Raw genomic sequence first — 27,276 nt, 5'->3', positions numbered from 1 at the left:
AATTGATTATCCAGTTTCTCTTTCCAATCCTTTCTAACCTATGCTAACTGATTCCTATAGTTGCCATGCAGTATGTTATGCGCCCTACTAATTATCTATTTTTTAACAGCAGCTTCTGTTCTAGATTCTATTAGAAATCTACCATGATGACATTTTGCTTAGGATCCCCTTATTTATTTCTCTTTGCCTATAATCTAAAAATTCTCAAAAAAAAAAAAATAAAGCATATATACTAACTTCTGTAAGAAGTACTTCAGTGGTTCTGTTTGTTGCATCTTTACTTGGAAATTCCTTTAAAGAGCTTTTCTGACTCCATATAGAATAAGAAGGTTTATAAATACTAAACATAGTATGTACTGGAGGTGTTTATAAAACTGTAAAGCCGATTAGGACCATATATTTTATGAATATCCTTCTTTAACTACATATTGGAATTAACAGCAAGAAATATACTGATAGTCTCACCACGATGAAAAAAGACCAAGTAGATCCAAAATTCGATACTTTAATGAACAAGAAAAAAGATGTGCGCTTTCGCGTGGACTCCTCCACGCTTCATCAGATAAATTACAATAAAAATAGTGCTGCTTAAATACAATATTAGGCGGGAAATTAAATAATTAGAAATCCAATTAATCAATTAGTTAAAAGCCATGGCAACTCTAATATGCATATTAATATTGCAATCAACCATCTTAAGTCTATAAAACATTAAAAAGAGCACTGCTCAAATAATCTGATATATATATATATATATATATATATATATATATGCTCATATCAAGATTAGAATTAAATAGTGATAAAATCAAAAACAATAAAGCAGTGATCATTTAATAGCACTGTTGTTGAAAAATATATTGAACATCATGGTAGCAACAGATCACCGTTGCCATCCTTCTAAATTGTAGCAAAGCGTTTCCGCTTCGCGGCTCAAACCATCTGTGAGGTGCATAATAATATTGCAATCAACCTTCCTAGTTCTGTGGAACAATAAAAAGAACACTGCTCAAATAATGTGCATATATTTATACGCTCATATCAAAATTAGAATTAAATTGTGATAGAATCAAAACCAATAAACAGTCATCACTTCATAGCACTGTTGTTCAAAAAATATATATTAAACATCATGGTAGCAGCAAATCACTGCTGTCATCCCTGTAAATTATAGCAAAGCGATTCCGCTTCGCGGCTCAACTCATTTATAAAGTACTACATCATTAAAATGAAGCAAATAAAGCTTCGAAAAATCAATTATTAGTGGTGTCGACCATCACATGAAATTTGTGACAAGCTATAAACACTCTTATAGATTCGCTAAACCACAATATAAATGTTAAATGGAAGAATATTCAATGATGAAATTAGAAAATAAAAATAAAAATAAAATTGTGACTAATAAAAGATACCTCAGAATTCAAAAACTGTCTATGCAAGTAGACGTCATGATAATACTTAAATAACTTTAACCAACCAAAAATCAAAAATATATATATAAATATATATATAGATTATAAACATAATGTTATTTGAAACATTATGCAGTAGATCTAAACAACATGTTGTTGAAAAACTCAAATATCAATGTGTATATCTGGAGCAAACGCAGTCAAGAAAAATGCTACATTGGCATGTAAAAAATATATATGACTAAAAAACAATAGAAACTAAACTGTGAAACATATAAAACAAAAAACATACAGTCAACATTTGTATAAGCGTTCTCAGGTAAAAGACCGAACAACAAAGTAGAAACATCAAAGGCACAGCCAAACAGGACATAGGAGATAGATATATAAGAACTTATGTTAACGTCTCCTATTGTCTAAAACAGGTTTGATTGTGACATAGTTGTTGAGACCTGGGATGACATGGGCACTTAATCTCAATATCCATTTTAATTCTGATGTTGCGAGGTGATTCAATGGGTCACCTCTTCTGTTATTATTCAAAACAACCTGTAGAACTCTAAAACTAAAATGGTGACTCTTATTATCCAGAATATGTTTTGATAAAGCATTAAGTTCATTGCCTTTATGAATATCATATATATGATTGTATATTCTGTCAGTTAATCTTCTTTTAGTAAGGCCCACATAAAATGCATCACATTTTAAATAAGTAGCTAAATAAATTAAATTCTTTGTATTACATGTAGCATAAAACTTGGGTGAAAAAAAACAATTCAGAGTAGGATGTTTAAAAGTTTGCTCCGTAGTGATGTAGATGCATCTAGTGCAATGATTACAAGGATATGTGCCAACCCTAGTACTCAAAGTTGGTTTGGACAGATTGGTAAGGGTCCAGTCATTACAAAGAATCTTTTTTAGGTTGTCACTATTTTTATATATAAAACATGGTCTGTTACCAAGAATATCTTTAGTGGACTGTTCCATGACAAGAACATTCCAGTTTTTGGTGATGACTTCTTTTACAAATTTTATATCACTAGTATATTTCAAAATATAGGATAATTTCTTACTTTTAAAATGACTTAATAATCTATTGCCTTGTATTTGTTCATGAAAATTTACTGTATCTTGAGGGTAGATTATTGGACCTATAGTTTTAATTTTTATATATCTCACTAATTTGGGTTCATAACCTCTGTCTAAAAATAGATTTTCCATTTTATCTGCTTCATTCTCCAGTGTGGTACAGTCTCTACAGACCCTAGATAACCTCATAAATTGACTTTTGATAATCCCTGGAAAAACATGCCTAGGATGCATACTGTCATAAGACAAGAGGCTGTTCTTCCAAATGTTTTTTCTATATAGGGATGGAGCAATCAAACCTTTGTCTGATAATGTTTAGGTGACATCTAGAAAGTTAATACTTTTATTCAATGCTTCCATGGTGAACTTAAAGAACGTAGTAGTGGAATTCAAATACATAAAAAAATGTTCAAATTCTAATAAAGAACCTTCCCAAACAATTAGGATATTGTCAACAAACCTTTTATATAGTTTAATCTTCTTATAACAACTGTTATTAAAAAGAAAACTCTTTTCCCAAGGGTAAACAGCTAAATTTGCGTAAGTATTAGCACAGGGGGTGCCCATGGCAACCCCCCATTTTTGTAAATAACATTTGTCCTTAAAAATAAATAGATTGTTATAAAGGACTGTCTCTAACAATTGGCCAATCAAAATCTGTTTATTATTGCTAAAGTCTGAATTTCCTGCAATTAGTTCTCTTACTGCTTGTAAACCATATTCGTTGGGAATTGATGTAAACAAATTGTTAACATCCAACATTATCAATAAATAATTTTGGTTTGTGATGTCAAAAACTAACTCAGTTATATCTTCTAATAGTTGATATGTATCTTTAAGGATGAAAGATATTTCATTCACCACTGGTCTCAAAAGATGTTCAATAAAACTAGAAATGGTGGAAGTAACCCACTTTTCACCTGAGACTATTGGCCTCATAGGTGTAGGTAATATACCTTTATGTATTTTGGGTAGTCCTTTTATGATGGGTATATTCGGAAACTCATTGTAAAGGTAATCATAGGTGTCTTTATTAATTTGCCTACACATAAGCATATCATAAATTTCATCATGTACTTTTTTGATGATTTTGTTAACATCTTCAGACGTAACCACTTTATAAGTGGTATCATCAGACAGGAGGGATAACATGTTGGTCACATAATCTGAGGTATTAAGTATGACTATTCCCCCTCCCTTGTCAGCAGGTTTTATAGTTAAGTCTCTTGTGTATTTTAATTTATTAAGCGAGTCAAACTCAGCTGTGGTAAGGTTATAATATGAAAACTTATTACGTTTCCTAGAATAACCAAAATAAAAATCTCTTTCACAAAGTTTCAAAAAGCATTCAATATTATGGGGTAAGGTTGGAATGAAACTGCTTTTTCTTTTACAACAATCAAACTATTGGATGACTCTAGCAGAATCAACATAATCCTTAAACAACAATTTCAAGGCAACAGAGCGGCAAAAAAGTCTAAGGTCAATTAAAGTCTCACTTAGTTCACTTATGTTAGCAGGAATAAAATTCAGACCTCTATTAAGTAAACAAATGTCTGAATCTTCCAAAATATGATTTGAGAGATTAAATACCAGATCAGTTAATTTCTTGTTTTTCTCATCGCTCCTTGTTTCTCTCCCGAGTACTTCCTCTTCCTGGGTCCTCGACTGTTCGAGTGACCCCTTTTGTAAACAGTCTCCTTTATAGGATAAGGTAAAAAACGTTGGATGCCTTGATCAGGATCCTTGGGTCTGGCTCCTAAGGCACTATCTCCTTGTTTATTCACAAGAGCTAATTGATTGGGAGGTGGTGTATCAATGAACGAGTCAAGGTGGACTGGAGGAGTATTGACAGAAGCAGAATCTGGAGGAGTATCACGTTGTCTCATCATGTGGGCTGTGTAGACAAAGTAGAGTGAGCGGACCTAGAAGCATCTGTCACAAAAGGTCTAGCCTGTGTTGGTGATTCATTGGTCATAAGACCATTCGAATGCTGATTGATATTATTACATATTGGAATTCATTTAATGATTTGTTTTCAATCCTTATGGTTTGACAATATTTCTTTAAACAAGAAAACAATCTTGTACAATATTCCAGTGAATCTTAATGAAAACAGAGAGAATTATTATCTTCTCTGAACTATTTTGGCAGTAGCAAGAAAAAAACTAAAGCAAAAAATGAAAGAAATCAGTTTCTCTACAGTTTCAAGAATTCTTGCCATCTTTACGAGAAATAATAATAAAGGAATCTGTAATCAAAAAACAAAGAATATTTCCAAAACTGTGTACAAATAACTAATTGGACTGAAGTCCTTTCATTAATTGATTTGTATAAGGGTCTTGTTCAGTCCCACATTTGAATGTTTACATTTGTTTCAAAGTAACATTTCTGGTATTTTCAAATTTGATTTAAGTATTTTCTTTAAAAAATGTATTGTTCATAGTATATTTTCCATTTTTTTTACTGTTTTTTACAAGAATGATGATATTTATCTTTTTATTTTCAGACATGCCTTGTACATGTTGTAATTTGTTTCTTTTTAGATTTATTTATTGTTCTTTTTCTCCAAATTTTACTGTGTGATCTGCTGAAAGTTTCAATAAATTATTTAAAATAAAAAAAGAAAGAAAGAAAGAAATACTGATAGATATTTATAAGGAATTATATGTGCTTGTGTGTGCACTAAGCAAAAATTACCACAAAGTGTAGGTACAGAATGTTGTGAGATATAATCCCCCGTGTATTTATGTGATGGCATGACCATGTGGTGCAAAGGGGGTGAAACTTATTTTTAGGTATGCTTGAACACATTTTACAAACTTCTTTAAACCAATCAGATTTTTTTGTTTGAGACATAAAAAGGTACATATATAAATATATAGATAGATACATATAGTCATATAAATATTATGTGCATCTATATTAACATTTGCTGTGATATAGATATGGTTTGTGTGTGTGTGTGCGTGCGTGCGTGTGTGTGTGTGTGTGTGTGTGTGTGTGCGTGTGCATGTGTGTTTGTTTTTGTAGTATGCTATAAAAGGTGAGAAGACAGAAGCATATGTTTATCATTCTGCAGTGATTGTTTAGATACTAATTTAAGTTCATTGTTTATGGAATTATCTTGCTTATGTTTAAATAGAAAATGTTCGCATTTAGATACCTAATACACCACACGATGCAGTCATATACTGATGTTGTAAGGATGAGCGTTTGTAGACCACATGGGGGCTGCCCTCCATACTGTCACTGAAGTCGGTAATGTTCAAAGGCTCGATAAAATATTCCTCTTCATCAACCACTATAACTCCATACTGAAACAAAAAGTTCAAGCAGTCAATGAAGTTTTATTATTAGTTAGATTGTATACACTGCAAGTATTTAAAGGAGAGAGATGTCACATTTATCAAGACAACAACTCATTAAAGCACATTATTTTCTTGTGCAAGGTCTTCCACAAAATGCAAATAAAATTATTGCTCAAGGTTTCAGAAATACACATTTTTTGTGCAGACAGAGTATAAAGCGCCGTTGAAAAATATTATCATATCACATATGATGTGCATGAAATAAGGTAATGCAGATACATGGTTATTCCCGTATGTAGTTCATATACACTAAATAGCTGGACTGATCAAAAGAGAGCTGTACCATTATAATGGTTTGTAGTGGGGAAACGTCGTACATTTTGTGGAAGATACAGCTATGCTTGGTATAGTCCAAGGAGGGAAGCAAGCTAATTTGCAATCAATGAAGAATGCAAAAGTTGTTTTATATACATATACATACACATATATATATATATATATATATATATATAAATATATCTATATATATCAATAATGACTGCACTATGGTCGGTCAAAGTGAAGTACATAATGTGCAGCATAACTGCTTTTCTCAGTTTACGTTCCAAATATTGTGACTGATTAACCACTGTTTATGTAACATTAATACATCATCTACTAATCTGCTTATCTCAACACCTGAGTTTAACAGTGGCCTTTTGAATTTCTGGTCTGAAGCACTAATATATTAAACTCTCCGCTCATCCATGCCTCATCTTGAAACAACTTTTGATTTAACGTGTTTTGTCATTTAATATTATATATACATATATGCTACACAGCTTGATAGACACATAGGCCGTAAAGTTTCATCTGATTTGTTATAAGTGTAGATTAACTGAGATTAACCAGCTGATCACGCAAACTGATGAGAACTACTGCAAGTGTAGCATATTAGATCAAGCACACAGAAAAAACCCAACTTCACCAAATGTTATTATCTGGGAAGGTGTTTCTTTTTATACTCTCCGTCATGGGAGTTTTGCCTTTGATGCTTTGTAGTCTATCCATATGCATCCTGTAAGCAAAAAGAAGAGCTTGTTTTAAGTGTAATCGACCTGTTTGGATGAACGGAGGTGGCCATGTTTGAGTCAGTATACCAACTTACCTGGAATATGTTCATCAAGGTGAATATGAGGAAAAAGGCTGCTAAACACTGACTGGATTCATCACATCAGACCCATATAACTGGGTGTCATGAAACAAAACCTGGTCCAGGGATTCATGTCCACTTATAAACTACAATTTCAGCAACAACTACATATCCACATCACTGAAATTCAGCAATCAACTTTTTTTTTTTTGTTTGTTTGCTGGGAAGTAGTACTTATTGCCACCCTTTACACCTTCCAACTTAGGCTACCTTTGTAGTGACCATCACTGGGGAAACACTAAAGTCAGTGACCACTGATAATGGCTTTAGAAGTATCGATTTGCTCAAAACAACATTTTCACAGTTGTGCGATGACTGAATGATAAAAAAAATTTAAGTACAAAGTTATCATCTTTGCTATAGCTTTATTGTCCAATATATTAGAATTTTATGCTTTAACACACAAAGTAATTCTATGCTTCAGATCTACATTCTCCTTGCATTAGTTGTGGTGGGACTTTAAGAACCCAGAACTTGACATTCTGTGAAATACTGCTCACTTTTCTAGCACTTTGCTGCTTCTGTCTTACCATTGTTTGGTCCCAATTATGAAGGCCTTTGACATGTTATTTATAGTAGATTAGTGATGCATGGTTTACAGGATCTGCTTGTTACTCATGGGAATCATGAAAGTAATGCTTGCCCTAATCCATCCAAGGGAATTTTTCTGATTTCCACAATTACTATTCCTTCGGTCTTATACCCATACTCATACATACCATTCATCATGCTCTTTTTACCTTGTATTCCTGTCTATTTCATGACCCTGCTTGATCACATTCATCCCTTCTGTTTCTCATCAGCATCCTATAAGGAATAAAGGTGATAATTGCACCTTATAGTTAACTTTTTCAATGCATATAATTTGCACCACTGAAGCTGCGATGGTACAGCAGCAGCATTGCTGCCTCACAGCAAGAGGTTCTCCTGTTTGATTCACGGCTGGACTGCCTTTTGTGTGTAGTCTGCATGTCCTCCCCGTGGTTGAGTGGCCTCCGAAAGACATGCGTGAATGGATGTGCCTTCGCTGAAAGTTGGGCGTTGGGCTGGCAACTCGGCACCATAAAAAATATACTGCCAATCATTAGCGGACAGGAGTTCTGCTGTGGCAACCCCTAACCGGGAAAAGCCGAAAAGACAAACAACAATCTATCCAGAAAACACAATCCATACCAATAGAAGTCTGTCATATTTTTTAACTTTCTAGAAAAGGGTAATAATCATTATCTACCCTTCTTCTTTCACATATTTGTAATTTTATTTAGAAAGGCCAAACCATCCAACCACATTAAAGTTGCCACAACTAGTTTATAATTCCTTGTGGTTGCTCATATTTTCATATTCTCCTTCATTTATCATTTACTATTTAATGCCTCATCCATCAACATTCCACATTATCACCTTTAGTATTACCCAGATTTTACTTTCATCTCAATATATGCACTTAATGGGCACACTTAACTTTAACTGAATGCTGAAGTTATTCATACACCCTGACAAAACTACTTTAGATAACAATAAACCTTAGATAGTTATTTATCTTGTCTCTTGTACAATGCCCTCCTGCATTCAATGACAATCCTTTATTTAAATTGTTGTACCTACATACATCTGTAAAGAAAGATTTATCATTAGTAAGGTATCCCTAAAAAGATAATTCAAATCACAAAAAGGAAAGGCCCCTTTTGACTAATAGTTTCCAAAATAATTTCTTCTGTTATACAGTTTCATCATGAGCTCAATATATTAGCTTGCAATAAATGTACTTCTAACCATACTTTTTTAGACTTCATCAAGTCCTTTTACAGCCCATTTTTGAAGTAAAGGTAAGATATACAAAAATATTTTCATTTGGGAGCACATAAAATATCTCCTTTTATTCTACCTTTAATTAACATTATGGCTACACTTCTTCTTCCGGCTGCTCCTGTTAGGGGTCGCCACAGCGGATCATATGTTTCCATTTCTTCCTGTCCTCTGCATCTTGCTCTGTCACACCAACCACCTGCATGTCCTCTCTCACTACATCAATAAATCTTATCTTAGGCCTTCCTCTTTTCCTGTTACCTGGTAGCTTCATCTTTAGCATCTTTTTCCCAATATACTCTGCATCCCTCCTCAGCACATGTCCAAACCAACGTAATTGTGCCTCTCTGGCTTTGTCTCCAAACCTTCCAACCTGGGCTGGCCCTCTAATATACTTATTCCTAATCCTGTCCATCCTCGTCACACCCAGTGCAAATCTTAACATCCTTAACTCTGCCACATCCAGCTCAACCTCCTGCCTTTTTGTCAATGCCACCATCTCTAAGCCATATAACATAGCTGGTCTCGCTACCCTCTTGTAGACCTTCCTTTTCACTCTTACTGGTACTCATCTGTCACAAATCACTCCTGACACTCTTCTCCACCCACTCCATCCTGCCTGTACTCTCTTCACCTCTCTTCCACACTCACCATTACTCTGAACTGTTGATCCCAAGTATTTAAACTCATCCACCTTCGCCACCTCTACTCATTGCATCCTCACCGTTCCTCTATCCTCCTTCTCATTCACACGCATATATTCTGTCTTCGTCCTGCTGACCTTCATTCCTCTTATGGCTACTCACTAAAGATGAAATCCTACCACATGGAAACATCTTACCCTGGGCAAACTAGAACAGGAAGTTTACCAAAAGAGGGAGAAAATGCCTTTCTGGTATATTCAATAAAGAAGACCAGACACAGAACACAGTCAGAACACTTACCTTGCAGAAACCAGGATAGAACATTACCCAAAAGAAAGGGGGGGGGGCTTTTTGGCTTAGACAATAAAAAAGGCATAGTTTACAATTAGATTGTTAACATCCCAGCTTATGCTTAACAATCTCATTGTAAACATTCCAGCTTATGCTTAACAATCAGTTAATTCCAGGGATAGTTCTTACAAGTAAGGTTCATTTCTTAAGTGAACTTGACCTTTCCTGTCACTCATCTTCTCTCTCTTCTGTTGTATCAATATCTTTCAGTTCAATAATGTCTGCCTTTTTGTTCTAACTGCATCAGTGTTACTTTCAATTCTTTATTTTCTTCCCCACCTGATCATGCTTATCAAACTCAAACTCTTTTTAATTTTACAACATCTTTAAGTAGCCGGAAATGAGAAGTTAAATTTCAGTCTCTCACAGTTGCAATCCCTTATTGCATCCCCAAAGTGAGATCAGCCTTTTAGTATCACTTCACTGAAGTCCTGTTCAACAAATACCATTCTACCAGACAGCTTTGGCCTAGGTTTCCCATATCTGACCTCCAATTCATGCAGTAGTAAATACTTCTCTTTTGCAATATATAAGGAATCTTTAGAAAAGTCAGTCAGCTGTGCAATTTTTACACTCACATTTTCTGGTATATCATTTTTTCTTCATTGTCAAAAACAGCAAATGAGCTTACCTTATGTTCTTGTAGTGTATCCAACAAATTAATTGAAGAGTGACTTAATTTCATTAAGTAATTTACCTGCCCGTGTTTTGTTTTTTTCTTGACTCTCTGCCATTAGTGCCTGTTGACTACGTAGATGTTCAACATCCTCATCTTCCTCATCTGTAGCAGCACCTACCCTTTTCATATTGACATCAGATGTCCTGTCAGTTTCCATAACTCAGTTTTTATTAACAACAGGCTATTGGCTATCAGACTAACATTCGGCCATTTCTGCTCTTTGAGTGATGAACAATCAGCACCAGAGCAACTTAATCCTGACTCAGAAAAATTTGTACCCCCATGAAATGTTCAGTTTCTACAACACAATTATTCCTGAGCATTACACAACACTTTGATCCTTCTGCTAACACTAAACAGCACCAAATCAACTCATTATAAGTTTACAGTGTGTCTGTCAATAGTTATCACACAGGGCATCCAACTTCAAGTAGGAATGAGCATGTTGTTCTTATTAAAATGTGGTTTGACATAAACAGCTCATCACCTGTACTGTAGTATTAGGAAAATTGTAGATTATATATATATATATATATATATATATATATATATATATATATATATATATATATATAGACTGCATATATGTGTTTTAAAATAAAATAGGGAGATTTTAAATATTGATTATATATCTTTAAATGCTAATAAATTAGTTACAGGAAAATGTATGTCACATGGTACAAATTTATTCAGGAGTTCACTCTAATAGGGACTTCATGGAGGTTAGACGATATCAACTGTCTCTTTGTTCTTTAATTATTCATCCTGATGTGACAGAAAGAAAACAAGAATACAGCTTATAGCAAAGAATCTAACAGTGGTACCGTGGAGCATGGCTGGGTGACAGTATGACGCAGTATAAGGAGTTTGGGTAAGAAGCTGCACAGCTGCAATCTGAGATGTAGTAGAGGCTAGATATAGGAAACACTGGTCAGAGACAAGAGCAAGTGAAATGCTGAGGTTCTTGAGCCCACGTTACTCAGGAACAATGAGAGTGAAGCGATGGCCTCCACAAAGAAATGCATCCAATCAGAAGTCAGTGAGTAACAGTTCTATAGCAATGGATCAGGAATAATTTGCTGGCCTATTTTTCCTTCAACACAGATGCAATGATCAACCAAGAGGGACCTTAATTAAGTCATCCTTCATTTTATTTTTATTTATTTATTTTACATTTGTTAACTGGGCTAGTCTAGCTGGATTAATTTCCATTTTCAGTAGAGGCCCGAGGAGAAAAGCTCCACTATAAGCACTAACAGTACATACAAGACTAAAAATACACAATATGAAGGATACAAGATATACTTATTAAACAGTGTCATATAAAGTTTGACAAAATCCATAAGTTATTCAATAGATAGTACCATAGATAGTATAGGGAAAAACATTTTCAGCTCTGTCCTTACAGGGAGAGGCACAGGGTTTAAGGAAGAAAAGAAAGAGAGTGCTGAGAAGTATAGCATAAAATGATTAATCAGGATTGCTGCAGGGGCATAACCAATGGATTTTCAGATGTTTTCTGAGATTTTGTTTAAAAAGAGGGAGAGAGGGAAGTAAGGTAAGCTCTATAGGTAGTTGGTTCCATAGTTTACCTACAGTATTCGAGAACAAGGAATCACCTGCTTTGTTGTTGGATTTTGTTGTGGTTGCTTGAAGTTTGCTGAAGGAGCGTAGTGAGTCAAGGTTTTTGTAGGGGAAGATGAGGTCAGAGAGTATAGGAGTATTGTTAGAATGGTAAAATAGTTTGTGGGCAATGGTAAGTTGAGTATATGCCAGGAGATTATGCAATTCTAGCCAGCCTAGTTGCATTAGGGTCAGACAGTGATGGATTCTAAAGGGATTACCAGTAGCAAAACGGGCAATACTATTGTAGGAGTAAGTTAGTTTGCTAAGGTTAGTTTTTTTTTTTGGAGTTGTTTGGATGTTTTCTTTAAGCCCTACCTATTGCTTAAGCCAGCAACTTCCTGGAGGTGAGGAAATATAATGGATATCAGCACTGAAACAGTCATCATTTGTAAAATGTATTAATTACAGTAAGTATCTCAACCATCCACACAGAAGTGTAATTTAATTGCTTCTCCACTCTCCACCAAGGGAAATCAGACCGTGCATATGTGTCCCTGGCCACATGGATACCCCATGACAAATGTAATGTGCCCCTGGTCACATGCATACCCCATGACAAATGCAATGTGCCCCTGGGCACATGCATACCCCGTGACAAATGCAATGTGCCCCTGGGCATATGCATATCCCATGACAAATGCAATTGGGATCTACCCCTTATACTCCTTTCGCCTTTAGTTAGCTGCATCAATATGGGGTCTACTATCTGTACCCCACTTGCCTAGGCCACACTTGGGACTTTATATCTCTGTGCTAAACTGTATTATGAGGATCATAAAGAATGTCAACATGTATTAACATAAAAGGGTTTGAAGTTCAACAATGACTTAGGCTATACTATTCTCAATATTCTTAACATAATATTAGTTAAGATGGTGCAGGGAACAAAGCATGTAGAATGAGTATAGAAAGATACCCTTTGAACTCTGCTGTAAGCTTTTTTTGTGTTCATTCACAAGCAGAAATTGAAACTGGGTCTTTCACTGTGTCCATACAGACGTGGAAATATGGTGGGCAGATGAATGAAGTTCCTACAATAAGTCACTAGCTGAGGGCCGCAGCTGTTTATGAATGTCATTTTTAAGAAATAACTCTTTATTGGCATCCTGCATTAAACATCGGTTATAACAGTATTGACATAATATCAGCTTAACAGATAAATCGACAGATTGATAATTACTTTACAGCTCATAATATTTTTCTAAGTAGGGTATACTTTGCGTAATTTCTTTAAATGTAAGAATCCATTCAAACATCAGATGCAACTTATTTTGGTGCTCAATCAACCAAATAGGCATTATGATAACAATTGTGAATGTTTATAAGTACAAGCAACTATTTTTGAAAACTTAAAATCTATTAGCAAGCACTTAAATCTAATTTCAAATCTTTTCTCAAACTATATCGCTTGTAATATATTTAAAAACACATACAAATCAACCATGTGACTGTCTCTATGCAACCATTATGCTACATATTTATCTCATGACATCTTCTAGGAGAAACCACTTTCTCATCTACCTGACTCATCCATAATATGTATCATATTACAGTCGGAACTCGGTTGGTATTCTATGTCCTTGTAATGACATTTTTTTGGTTACAGTTAAAACAAAGTGTTTGCTACCTTGCACAGTGTATTTGAGCATTGCATCCTAATAAAATAGTACTAACTGCAGTGGTGGTGCTGCAGTAGCGTTGTCACCTCACAGTTAGAAGTTGTCTGTTCGATTCTCAGTTAGAGCGTCTTCTGTGTGTCGACATGCGTGAATGGGCGTTCCTTCATTGAAGGTTGTGCGTTAGGCCCGGCAAGCCAGCACTTGAAAATCTACTGCCAATCATTAGCGGACCGGAGTTCTGCTGTGGGGACCCCTAACTGGGAAAAGCCGAAAGACGCAAACAAATCCTAATAAAATAGTACTCCCATTATTACTATCCACCCATGCAAAACCTTTTTTATCAGTTCAGTTGAACTCATTAATACTTGGACAAGACCAGAAAGCAGCTTTCCAAGTACCCAAAATATTGTTGTGACATTACCAATACACCTGGGAACATTTCCTTAGTTACTACAGGGTGTAAACATATGTGTAAAGATATTTCAAAGAAAAGATTCTAAATCTTCTAGGGTTTGTTGTATACTGTAGAACTGGTAATTTCAACAACAAATGGCATCACTTTATGTCTTAACATTAGTTCTCAGTCCTATGTAATTTTCTTTTGAATCTGAGAGGTAATGGCCAATCACAGCCTAATGCATTCTATTATCCTGACCTTTTTACCTCCAGTTTATCTCTTTTTTTTTCATTATTATCAATACCAAATCAAATTAAACAATATTGTAATTCCAATTTGTCTAGCTATAGTCATTAGTTAATCATTAATGGGCACCTGATTCCCAGTCAGACCAACCCGGTAATCAAATATAAAATAAAATAAATTAGACTTCCATATTCCAACTGCAGTGCATAATGTAAACCGTACGTCTGCTGCAATTGAGCTCATGTTGTCCAATTACCATCAAACTACACTGATTCCCAAAAACGCACCTGCATATCTCTGGCCAGTCCCATTCCTTCCTGCACACCTGCCTTCTACTGCCTCTAAAAGTACCCATCACTTGATTCATTAAATGTGTAGGCTCTCTTCCTAAAATATAACTATACTGACAAGCTATGAAATTGTTCAGCATTAAAGCTTGACAGAATTAGCTTCTTCCATTTAGTCATATGACTTCATTATTAGCATTGGCACTATTGTGAAATATATTTCTGAAGCTATATGAAGTCAACACTTTTTAATATAGAACATGTCTATCTTTTTCCACAAGTGGTCAGTAATTGTTTTAACTTCTCACCTCTCGTACCTTTAAATTTACCCCATTCCATTTCAGAAAAATAATGAATTCAGTTGTAATTCAGACATTTAAGTATTAAGCAATCTTTTCAGCGACTCAGCAAGCAGCTTTATATTTCAAGTTTGCGACAGGAAAGCATCAATCCTTTTCCAAACTACCTCCACCCCAGGCAAGCTACCTATTAACTTTCCATAGATGCATGATCAGAAAGTATAGTTGGGTGCTGCCTCACTAATTTGACAGTAAATCCATGCTTAGTTATGAAAAATAAACGCTATATGTCCATGATGTGGAATTTAATCTAACAGAATAATAACTGTACAACTAATTTTGTAGTATAATGGCCATCTCATCTGTGGCTAGTGCATGCAGCTCCTCATTGACCAGATATGGGGGATATGAGGGGAAGGGGGGTGCAAGGGGCCACACAGTCTCATGGAGGGGTCAGCAATTAACTTGCATGGTCTGAGCAAAATCTGATTCACTTGCCTTGTGAAAGAAGTGAAATAAAGGAAAAAAGCAAATGTAGGTTTTCCTTACTTTAGTGCTTCTTATCATATGTCTGAGTACAAAATTGTATTCGGAGAGTGATGTTACACTCTCTTGGACGTGGAACATCTCTGATCAGTTTTAACATATATTTAAAAAAAATCAGTTGAGGTTTGCTCAGGACAAAAGAAAAGGAGAATAAGTAAGAATCACAGATGACTTTCTTAAGGGTGATGGGTATGAGGGGGCAAACACATGCCTTTCAATGGTTCAGAATTATTTTGATTTACCACTCATAAATATTTGTGGTTTTCTGGCAACCCATTGGGAATTGCAGCCATAAAATAATGACAAACATTTGAGTTTTATACTTCAGATTCTTCATGCAAATGCCAAACCTGTTATTCTAGCAATGTTCTAAGTTTAAAAGTGAGATATTTTAAATATGTCCCTGATTTTGAGGTTTTGACCCCCATTAACCTTGGCATTGTTTAGTATTCATGTAATACAAACACTAAGAACCAACATCACCATGCTGGAGATGTCTTATACATGTTGCATGTAAAATAGTTACTTCTCCAGCCGGGTGGTGTTAGTTTTATGTGTTCGTGTTTTGGAGGACTACACATGTGAAGAGTGTGAGGGGTGTCTTGTACTACAAGGTTGAGAGATATCGGCTCACAGTGCAATCTCAGGAATGTATGACTAGGCAAATTCCCTGAGGAAGTGCCAGGGTCAGTATATGACAGTGGAAGAAAGCTGTTTTGATTGCACACTGTTGCCCCTTCCTTCTCTCTCTCTTTCCCCAAGGAAGTAGATGTTAGTCTGGATTCTTCTAAGAGAGAGTGAAAGGCAGTATGACCAGTGTTTTAGAAAGCTGAAGGTAATGGATAAGTAGCTTCAGTAGGAAAATGGGAATAGGGGCACATGGTTAGGTACGATGTTGGAAGAAAAATGGGGATAGGGACACATGGTTAGGTACGATGTTGGACAGGAAAATGGGGATAGGGACACATGGTTAGGTACGATGTTGGAAGGAAAATGGGGATAGGGACACATGGTTAGGTACGATGTTGGAAGGAAAATGGGGATAGGGACACATGGTTAGGTATGATGTTGGAAGGAAAATGGGAATAGGGACACATGGTTAGGTATGATGTTGGAAGGAAAATGGGAATAGGGACACATGGTTAGGTATGATGTTGGAAGGAAAATGGGAATAGGGACACATGGTTAGGTACGATGTTGGATAGGAAAATGGGGATAGGGACACATGGTTAGGTACGATGTTGGACAGAAAAATCGGGATAGGGACACATGGTTAGGTACGATGTTGGAAGGAAGATGGGGATAGGGACACATGGTTAGGTACGATGTTGGAAGGAAAATGGGGATAGGGACACATGGTTAGGTACAATGTTGGACAGGAAATGGGGATAGGGACACATGGTTAGGTACGATGTTGGACAGGAAATGGGGATAGGGACACATGGTTAGGTATGATGTTGGACAGGAAAATGGGGATTGGGACACATGGTTAGGTACGATGTTGGACAGGAAAATGGGGATAGAGACACATGGTTAGGTACGATGTTGGAAGGAAAATGGGGATAGGGACACATGGTTAGGTACGATGTTGGACAGGAAAATGGGGATAGGGACACATGGTTAGGTACGATGTTGGACAGGAAAATGGGGATAGGGACACATGGTTAGGTATAATGTTGTACAGGGAAAGGGTGCAACTTTGGGTGACAACTGAGGAGATGGGACCAAGAATAATTTGTGTCGGACATTTAATTTAGGGAAGTGTTCTTGGCTATTTGAAGGTTTTCCCACATTTGTTTCCTTTGTGAGGGCCCTCATAGAGCTATGAAGTACTGTCTCAAGGAAGAGAAGGCTCACTTTTCACAGGACAAAAGCAGGCAGTGGGAGTGGTCAGGCAAATTACTTTGGAGGCGAAGGGAAAGTGTGTGTGGAGTCTGAGGGATTTTTACCCTGTCATGTCATGCGCACCCTCTTAAAGTGGATGTTTAGAGAATACTGCTGGAGAAGCACCCGTACAAATTTGGGGTCTTGTAGTTTCTTCAGGGTTTTACTTCAGATTTCGCAATTAAGTCAAGGATGTGAGGTTGGGACCAAGTCTGACATCATCCAGGTGGAGGGAGGGAATATCTCAAGCTTTGATGAACAAGGAGGCTAAGGAAGGGATAGTTTTAGGGCCATGAGATGTTCTTTCTCTTGATACTGTCAAGCTTTCCCCTCTTGGTATGGTTACAAAGAATAAAGCTGGTGACTTCCATGGATTCTTCATATCTTTTTTCTGGAAGCTGGTTCAGTGGATAATTATATTAATAATTTTATTGATAATTATTGATAAGAATGAAGAAAATGTAAAATATGCCTCACCAGATGATGCCGTACAAGTAAGCCATGGTTTCACAGACTTATGGTTAGCATAGATAGATATTGAGTCAGGCTTTTATTTGCTCCCCATCTAATGACAGAACTGACAACTTTTGTGTATGTGTTCAAGGTGAACATTTTTATTTCACAAGCCAATGCTGATGGGCTGCCCAGTGGTCCTTGCCATATTTCTAAGTTTAGTTAAGTACTGTATTGGGCTTGACAGAAACAGATTTTGAGTCAGTTGTCCATAAATTAGATGATTTTTTTTGTTAGTTGGAGAAGGCCAGGATACAGCTGACGAAGGAGTGTGCATTTTTCTATATTTGTGTAATGAAATGGTCTGGACTTGGAGGTTGATGCCGGGATACGTTTGTTTCACTTCATGAGAGACAAGTTAAGGCCAAGATTTTCAGTCTTTTGAGTGAGGAAAAAGTTAGATTTTGGGATATGATGAAACTGCTGGGTTTGTTGAATTTTTACAGGAGGACTGGGTGTTGTCAGAGGCTCTGCAACTGTACACACTTGTGGTCCATTTCTTAGGCATGAGAGTATATTTCAGGGGTACAGTGTTGCAGTCCACTGACCAGGTGAATGTTTTGCTTTGTGGAGGAAGGACATTATACTTTTGGAGCTGATGATCTTTTGGGTGGCTGCAGTAGTTTGTCAAGGGAAGTTAAGGGATAAGAAGCTTGTCTTTTACTCTGATAGTTTGGCGGACATGTATATTTTGCCAAAAAATGGGCTAAATAATATTTTGTTCAAAGGTTATTGAGAAAATTTCTTCTGCACTGTCTTAGAATTAATTTCAGGAAGATTTAGAAGTTATGTACCTACCATAACGTTCCATGTTAGTTGTCTTCTCTCGCCTTCTTTCTTGCTTGATGGGTTCGGAGCCGATCCCTCGGCTCCGACTCGGCACTTGCTAAGCTCGAGAGTCACTTTTACCAGCTCGAGGCAGCCCCATATCCCATGATGCAAGGCGGTAAGTACCCAGATCTCGTTTGATGACAAAGGGCAATAGCACCAAGCATAAAATACTTCCCAAAGGAAGAAAGAAAACTTGCAGATGGAAGAAAGACCAGGACTGAATGGTCTTAAGCATAATAGTTTCTTATAACAAGGTCTGTCCAGGCCAGGGGGAAGGAGGGAGGGTCGCAAGAAAGAAGGCGAGAGAAGACAACTAACATGGAACGTTATAGTAGGTACATAACTTCTAAATGTTAAGTTGTCAATCTCACCTTCATTCTTGCTTGATGGGACCGCGTCCCTAGCACCTCTATCCTGGGTGGCTCAATGGAACAAACTCTTGAGGACTGTAGAGCCAAAACTGGCTCTGTCCCTGGAGGCCAAGTCCAATTTATAATGGGAAACAAAAGTGTGAGGAGTGGCCCAAGTGGCCGCTGCACAAATAGTGTCTAAAGGAAGTCTAGCTTGAAAAGCTGTAGAAGTAGCTAAGCTCCTAGTTGAATGTGCTTTAGGTTTTGAGCACAGCTGTTTTCCCCTGAGCAGATAAATTTCAGAGATGACCGAAGAAAGCCATCTGGACAATGTCACTTTAGAAACAGGAAGGCCTTTTTTATTATCCGCATAGGAAACAAAAAGTTGATCAGATTTTCTAAATTTTTGTTCTGTCCAAATAATATCTAAGTTGACGGTGGACATCAAGATAATGTAGCTTTTGTTCAGCTCTATCTGAATAGTTAGGGAAAAATACAGGGAGATCAATGGATTGATTCAAATTGTTCTTTGAAGCGACCTTAGGCAAAAAGGTTGGATTAGTTCTCAAAGATACTCTGTCTTTGTGAAAAACCAAATAGGGGGGTCGAACCGAAAGAGCATGAAGTTCAGACACCCTCCTGGCAGATGTAATAGCCACTAGGAATAAAGTTTTCCAAGAAAGATATTTCAGGGAACAAGAAACAGCTGGCTCGAAGGGGGGAAGAATCAAGGATGTCAGCACTAAATTTAGATCCCACTGAGGAGGAGGATTCCTGATTGGAGGCTTTAGTAGGAAAATTCCTTTCAAGAAGGCCCTGCAGAGCCTATGGGACATAATATTATGATCTGCTATCCCGACATGAAAATTGGAAATAGCAGCCAACTGAACTCTAACTGTGGAAGAAGAGGAGCCTGCATGAAAAATCTCTGCTAAGAAGTCCAGGACTGCCTGAACAGGGGCAGTAAAAGGATCAATATTCTTGGCCTTAGCCCAATAAGAGAAACGTTTCCATTTGCTTGTATAAATCCTCCTGGTAGAGGATTTTAGCGAAGCTACTATGATGTCTCTAACTGGGTTAGAGATCAAAGGAAGCCTGGCTAAGGAAGGAAGTGGAGCAACCATGCTGTGAGGTTGAGAGAAGGGATTGACCGGTGCAGCTGACCCGATTGGTGAATCAGAAGATCTGGCACTGGGTCCAGATGCCACGGCTGTACCAAAAGGTGATGATGGAGGAACGGAAACCAAACTTGTCGAGGCCAGTAAGGGGCAATGAGAATCAATTTGGCTCTCAAAACGGTAGCTTTCTGGATAACCTGAGGGATCAGAGGAAAAGGAGGGAAGGCATAAAGAAGTCCCTGGGGCCAATCCTGGGTCAGAGCATCTCTGGGGGGATGGCCTGATAGAGGGAAGAGGCAGAAGAAGTCTGGACATTTGCTGTTTTGGGGAGTAGCAAAAAGATCGCAACATGGATGACCCCATTCCAGAAAAATCTCTTCCGCTATAGATTGCTTGAGAGACCACTCGTGAGGCATGAGAATAGCTCTGCTCAATCTGTCCACTACAATGTTGGTTTTCCCAGGGATATGCGTTGCTACCAGAAACCGATGAGAGGAGATCGCCCATTGCCATAGTCTGAGCGCTTCTCGACACAAGGGGTAGGATTTGGTTCCGCCCTGTTTGTTGATATACCAAACTACAGACATGTTGTCTGTGTGGACTGCAATTGTCCCTACGGGAAGAAAGTCGTTGAGGGCTTGCAACGTTAAAAGCACTGCTCTCATCTCCAGGACATTTATGTGCAGATGGTACTCGAATGGCTGCCACGTCCCATGAACCATCCTGCCCTGATAATGACCCCCCCACCCGATCAGGGAGGCATCCGTGGTGACAATGGCTATCGGGGATGGGGGTACAAAGTACCTGCCTTGGTGAACCTGAGGAGATGTGATCCACCAAGCAAGATGCTCTTTGCAAGTCTGGGTCACCAGAATCTGGTGACGCATTGGAAGTTGTTGGTATGACCATTGTGTGAACAGCATCCACTGAAGAAGGCGCATGTAGAATCAAGCCAGGGGAAGAAGAGTAATGGCCGCAGCCATGAGGCCTAATACCTTTAGAACCATTCTGGCCTGTACTTTCTTGTTGGCCAGAATGATCCTGACATGAGTCTGAATGTCTGAAACTCTTTGATCTGTAAGGGTAGCTGACATCCGAACAGTGTTTAAGTTTGCGCCTATGAAGGTAATAGACTGGCAGGGCGATAAGGATGACTTTTCGAAGTTGATCGAGATGCCCAAATGAGAACAAAGATTTATTGTATAATCCCTGGCTTGTATAAGCTGATGCCTGGTGGTGGCTGACAGGAGCCAGTCGTCGAGATACGGAAACACCTGGAATCCTTGACGTCTCAGGTGAGCCGTGACCACTGCCATGCATTTGGTGAACACTCTGGGGGCTGTAGTGAGACCAAAGGGCAGGGCTCTGAAATGGAAATGACTGGACCCCAGCCGAAAGCGGAGAAATCTCCTGGAGCGTCTGTGAATTTTGATGTGATAGTACGCATCCTGAAGATCTATTGAGCACATCCAGTTGTCCTTCTGTAAGAAGGGCAGAATTGACTGAAGAGTGACCATTCGGAATCTTGTCTTCCTCACAGACTTGTTGAGTCTGCTGAGATCCAATATTGGTCTCCAGTCTCCCGTCTTTTTGGGGACCAAAAGAACCTTGAGTAGATTCCGGCTCTGAATGGTCTGTTGTAACTGGCTGAATGGCTCTTTTTTGCAGTAGTTTTGAGACTTCTAACTCTGCAATTTCCCTTAGACCGGGTGGTACATCTGGAAGGGAATTTGAGGGGAATGGACTTTCCTCGAAAGGAATTATGTAACCCTTGGATATAATCGACTGTACCCATCTGTCTTGAGTGAGGGAATGCCAGGCTTCTGGGTACAGTGATAATCTTCCCCCGACTGCCTCCAAGGAGGGACAGCCGGGCAACATCTCAGGGATGCTGAAAGGGCTTGTCAGAGAGAGCCTCTCTGTTTCCCTGGTTTTGGACCCCTCTGCCTCTAGAGCGTCTGTTGTTGTTACCCCTCTGCCTCTAGGGGTAAACTGACCACGTGAATCCGGCGTGACTCCTTGGGATTTACGGAACCACATCTTTCCACCTTTCTGTCCTTTGGGATAAGGTCTAAAAGGGGTGGAAAAACGGACTCCTACAGCAGAAAGAGTCTTGCCGTCCTGTTCGCACCTGGTCAAAGTTTCCTTCACCTGAGGGCCAAACAAAGCTGACCCATCAAAGGGAGAATTTGTGAAGGACGCCTTGAAGGGATCTGCAAAATCACATAGCCGCATCCAGGCTTGGCGTCTAAGAGCCACACCTGTACCTGCGGCTCTACTCGCTCCATCAGCAGCATATGATATTAGCCGCATGGAGGAGTTTGCAATGGAATTAAGGGTTCCAAGCTGTGAAGCAATCTTTTCTTGAGCTCCTGCAGCTGTAGGATCCTGTACTACTTCACCCAGCTCCTTAAGGATATCCCTCTGGAGTCTGGTGAAGTGACATAGGTAATTCAGCGAACGCATAGCAAAAGTCGCTGAGGAAAACATCCGCTTACCGTACCTATCCATGGTCCTAGAGTCCTTATTAGGAGGATGGACGGGTACTGAAGGATCTGCAAGTTCCTTCTTGGTGGCCGCAGCCACCACCATGGCATCAGCAGGGACACCCTTAGTGAGGAATTGCTTGTCGCTCGGGGCAGTGATAAATTTTGAAGGCCTCCTAGGGACTGGCTCAACAGAGTCAGGAGCTGCCCACGCCTTTCGGGCAATAACCTGCATCAGGGGGTCGAAAGGCGGAGACACCCAGGAGGTGGAGGGCCGAGATCCAAACGCCTCTAGGTATACTGACTCATCCTCAGAGGGATTATTGGTGGGCCAGTTTCCCCTCTGTTTAAGGAGTTCTAGGATGTCTGAGAAGGAGACATCCTCAGAGGGGGATCTAGGGGATCCCTCTGACTCATCAAAGTCAGTATCTGAAGTGACAGACTCGGGGGAGTCTACATGTTTCCTCTTACAAGTCCTCTTCCTAGGAGGATCTCCTGAAACATCAGGAGAATCCTCGGAAGAGGGGGAAATTCCCAATGGGGAAACCTGAGGCGGAGGATCTCTGGGTCCTGTTGCAAGAGAAGTGGCAGAGATGTCAACAGGCACTATAGAGGGAGGAGCTAAGGGAACAGACTGCTGACTGATACCAGTGGCCAGTACACTCTTCATCACCTCGAATGCTCCCCTCCCAGGCAGGTCCGAGAGAACCCGTTCCGAAGAACTAGGAACTCCCGGGACCACCGAAAGGGAAGCCTCCGAGGCAGATGTCGGAGCCGAGCTCACCAAGGCCGAGGCTCCAAGGGGAAGAGCGGGCTCGGACAAGGGTCCGATGCCACTCACCCCCTCGGAGGAGACCATGGAAGCCCGACCACCAAATCCCTCTAAGGAAGGTCTCGAAGAGGAGATAAGAGTAGAGGCTGAAGGAACAGAAGGGGGTATCTGTCCTCCAGCCGTAGCAGTAACCATTCCCAAAGACCCCAACTCCAAGCTCTGAGGTAGAGTTGAAGGAGGAACAGTAACGGGGTGTGGACCAACAGTCGTCTGTTGAGACGGACTATGTAACATTTGGGCCAGTGCCTGTGACTTTAGTAATCTGCTGACCACTCTCTCTAGGTCATGGTCTGACAGTCTGGATGACCTTGAAGATCGGCTCCGATGGCTCCGTTCCGAAAGAAGAGGTGAAGCCGGAGCCGAAAGTATCGGCTCCAAAGAAGGAGACCTCGACCTCTTCTTGGAACGAGCCATCGGAACCGATGAAACTATAGATCCTGTCGGAGCCGAGGACTTATCGGAGCCGACAGGAAGCCTCGATGCATCAGCTCCAGCCGGAGCCGATACAGCCACAAAAGTAACGGTGTCGGAGCCGATCGGAGCCGACACCGATGCCTGTGCCACATGGTGGTCGGAACCGATCGGAGCCGACACCGAAGTGGTCGATGCAGAATCGGCACTGATAGCCATCAGTGCCGAAGGCTTAGATAAGCCAGAATCGGCTCCAGCCGGAGCCGATCTCGACTCAGAATGAGTCGGAGCCGAGGCCGCAGGCTTAGATACAGAAGCCTGGGCCTTGGAAGATTTGGCTGATTTAGATGGAGCCGACTTAGCCGGAGAGCCCTCCGGCTTAAGAAGGCCCCTTAGAATCAGCTTATTTCGTCTTTCCTGCAGGACTCTCTGGCTGAAGGAATGACAAATAGCACAGGAGTCCTGCAGGTGAAGAGGCCCCAGGCAATACAGGCAAGAAGTGTGACCGTCTGTCAGAGACATCTTCTGACAGCACGAGTCACACTTCTTAAAGCCTGAGACCCTCTCCTTTGACATGGTGTTTCACAACACACACACACACCAGTCAAAGAATTAAATTAAACAAAATACCAAAGGTATTACAAGTAAAAAACACACACACACACCCTAACAGGGAGGGGGATGGGATGGGTAAGGTTTGACTAAAAAAATTAGTAGAGACAGGGAATTTTCTGTCAGAAAATCTTAATAATAAACTTAAAACTAAATATATATAAGTGTTTTTAGCAAAAAGGGGCTAAAATATTAAAGTATTGAATCACTTACCAGGAGCTGGTAAAAGGAGGACCTCATAAGCGAAGCGGCAAACGAGATCTGGGTACTTACCGCCTTGCATCATGGGATATGGGGCTGCCTCGAGCTGGTAAAAGTGACTCTCGAGCTTAGCAAGTGCCGAGTCGGAGCCGAGGGATCGGCTCCGAACCCATCAAGCAAGAATGAAGGCGAGATTGACAACTTAACATCAAATGTTTTAGCAGATAGTTTGTCTCATTTTAGTTTCACAGTTTTCAGGAACTGGCTCCAGAGGCACAGTTGCATCTAGTGGTACTGCCAAAGGTGGTAAGGTGCAATGGAATGTTGTAGTCTTCCAGTACAGCTCTCATGGGCTGTTGTGACTAGGAACATGAATAGTGCAGTGGTAGAAACTTTTGTTTCTTTTGTGGAGAGGCCGCCCATCGCACAAAGGATGGAATCTAGTACGCTAGTGGGAGATGTGAGAAGAGTTAAAAGGATAATGGTGGACTTAGGTGTCCTGATTGCTGCAGTTAGGTTCTCTCTTGTGAGGGATGTTACTAAGCATTACTGTATTTTGAGAATGGTGAATGACTGGGAAAGATTTTGGAGTTTGGCCTTATATAATACATTTCCATTGTCTAAGCAGTTACTAAAAGTGCTGTTGAGAGGTATCTGTTACATGGAAGTTAATCATAATAAGTATAGTTTGAGGCCTATATTTTCTGTTGTTATACATGAAGCTGCATACTGTGTCAGCGATTCTTTGGAGATGCTTAGGTGAATATATTGACTGGGCAAATCCAAATCAGATCATGTTAATAAAGTGGTTAATAGAAGGAGCATGGATAATTTGTTAAGCCCTGTAACATGGCTAGCAATTTGTAGAAGTTTGTAGTGGTTGAGTGGATGGGTTTGGTATTCCAGTGGCAGAATTGCAGGGTGGTTACAGCTAGTCACTTTGTTATGATGATTAGTAGGGCTATAGGGAGTCACAAAAGTGTGATTCAGAGATATTCCTCATTGTATTTTCAGATAGTAAAGATGGCTGATCTAGCTTTAGAAGGAAAATTAACTGAGTTCATGAAGAGGGTAGGTATATGGTCATCTTGTACCTTTTTTTTCCAATGTTAGATAAGAGATTTTAGGGGATTGCATGAATTTGTTGTCCTTAAATTGATCTGTTACTGTTTTTCTTTTGCATGAAGAAAGAATGTTGCCACTTTGAGTTGCTCATTTGTATTCCACTTGGCAATGGGAGTATTAGTGAGGCTTTGGGGTGTCTTTTCTGGGTCTTTATCAAGCATTATGAGACTTATTTATTTTCATTTATTTTACATTTGTTTACCGGGAAAGTCTGGCTGGACATGAGTCCTTTTTCATCTGAGGCCTAGGGAGAAAAGCTCCACAAATAACATTAACACACATCAATAGTAACGTTTGCATACGTACAGTTAGTTCTTAGGTTGAGTTAACACAGTACAGTATTTAAAATTCAAGTAGCAATATTTAACATGTGACATAAAATCTTATAGTAGTATATACATTAATAGTATTTTCATAGTAGTAGTTTTTACATCAGAGCGACATAGTTAACAGAAGGATGAGTTTTGGATATGGTTATGAGGGATGAGGAGAGAGGGAGTATGGGATTGAATTAAGAATAAGGTCAGAAGGAGATGAAGTGAAGAAAGGAGGGGTTATATTATTAACCTTGAGTAATTCAGTTGCAGAGCCATGAGTTTGACAGATGTGATTGTAAGGATTTTTTTAAAATCCTGTGTGGATGCGATAGCTGTGTGCATGGAGGGCTTTAGCTATTGAGTTAGAGTACAGGGATATACCAGCAGCATTGTTTTCGTTAGTTACCTTGAAAAGGAGTTTATTGTTTGAGTGGAGGTTTCTTGTACAGGAATATGGAGTTATCAAGGCTTGCAGCAAACGGGTTTTGTTGGGGTGATATAGGATTTTATGTGACAGGATAAGTTGATTATATAGAATTAGGTGGGGAAGTTGAGCTGTGTGAGTGCTATACAGTGCTGTGAGCTATGAGAACTATTTGTAACGAATTTAGCAATTTTATTGTAGCAGGCTGCTAGTTTGATTAATTCGGTTTTTCTTATGTTGTTGAGATTTGGGGAGGCAAAAAGTAGTGTAGAGATGAGATGTGTGTGTGTGTGTGTGTGTGTGTGTGTGTGTGTGTGTGTGTGTGTGTGTGTGTGCGCACAAGTATGGCCCTGGTGGAGTTTGTTAAGAACTGTTTATTTCTATATAGAGTACCCAGTTTGTTATAGGTTCATAGGTAGGTACTAGGCTATCTGCCCAAGGGCCTACGTAAGCCTAGCCAACAAGGTTCTCTGGCCTACGCCACCCAAGAAAGTTATTTTCCTGTGCCACTGTCGAGCAGAGACATAGAAGTGATCCCTGGGGTGTATTTCCTATTTCCCATCCACTCATTAAGATTTTTCTTGAAGAGTGCTAATGAAGGACTTTGCTTGACATAGATGGGTAGCCTGTTCCAGAGTATGGGGAGTCTCTGGGACAGGAATCTATCC

The 27,276-nt window shown here is 39.3% G+C and overlaps 1 protein-coding gene across 1 annotated transcript in view; it reads right to left on the bottom strand.

Moving 5' to 3' along the window:
• The window catches only part of LOC122787163 (A disintegrin and metalloproteinase with thrombospondin motifs 10-like), a 1,217,364-nt gene that overhangs the window by 676,739 nt on the left and 513,349 nt on the right, over positions 1 to 27,276 (bottom strand). The window contains exon 4 of the mRNA XM_044053741.1: positions 5,668 to 5,818. Within this exon, the coding sequence (XP_043909676.1) occupies positions 5,668 to 5,818 (151 nt within the window). The remainder of the gene's footprint in view (positions 1 to 5,667; positions 5,819 to 27,276) is intronic.

Source organism: Protopterus annectens, chromosome 13.part0, assembly GCF_019279795.1.
Source record: "Protopterus annectens isolate FY-2018-M chromosome 13.part0, PAN1.0, whole genome shotgun sequence".
NCBI lineage: Eukaryota > Metazoa > Chordata > Ceratodontiformes > Protopteridae > Protopterus > Protopterus annectens.
This window is presented reverse-complemented; position numbering and strand designations above follow the sequence as displayed.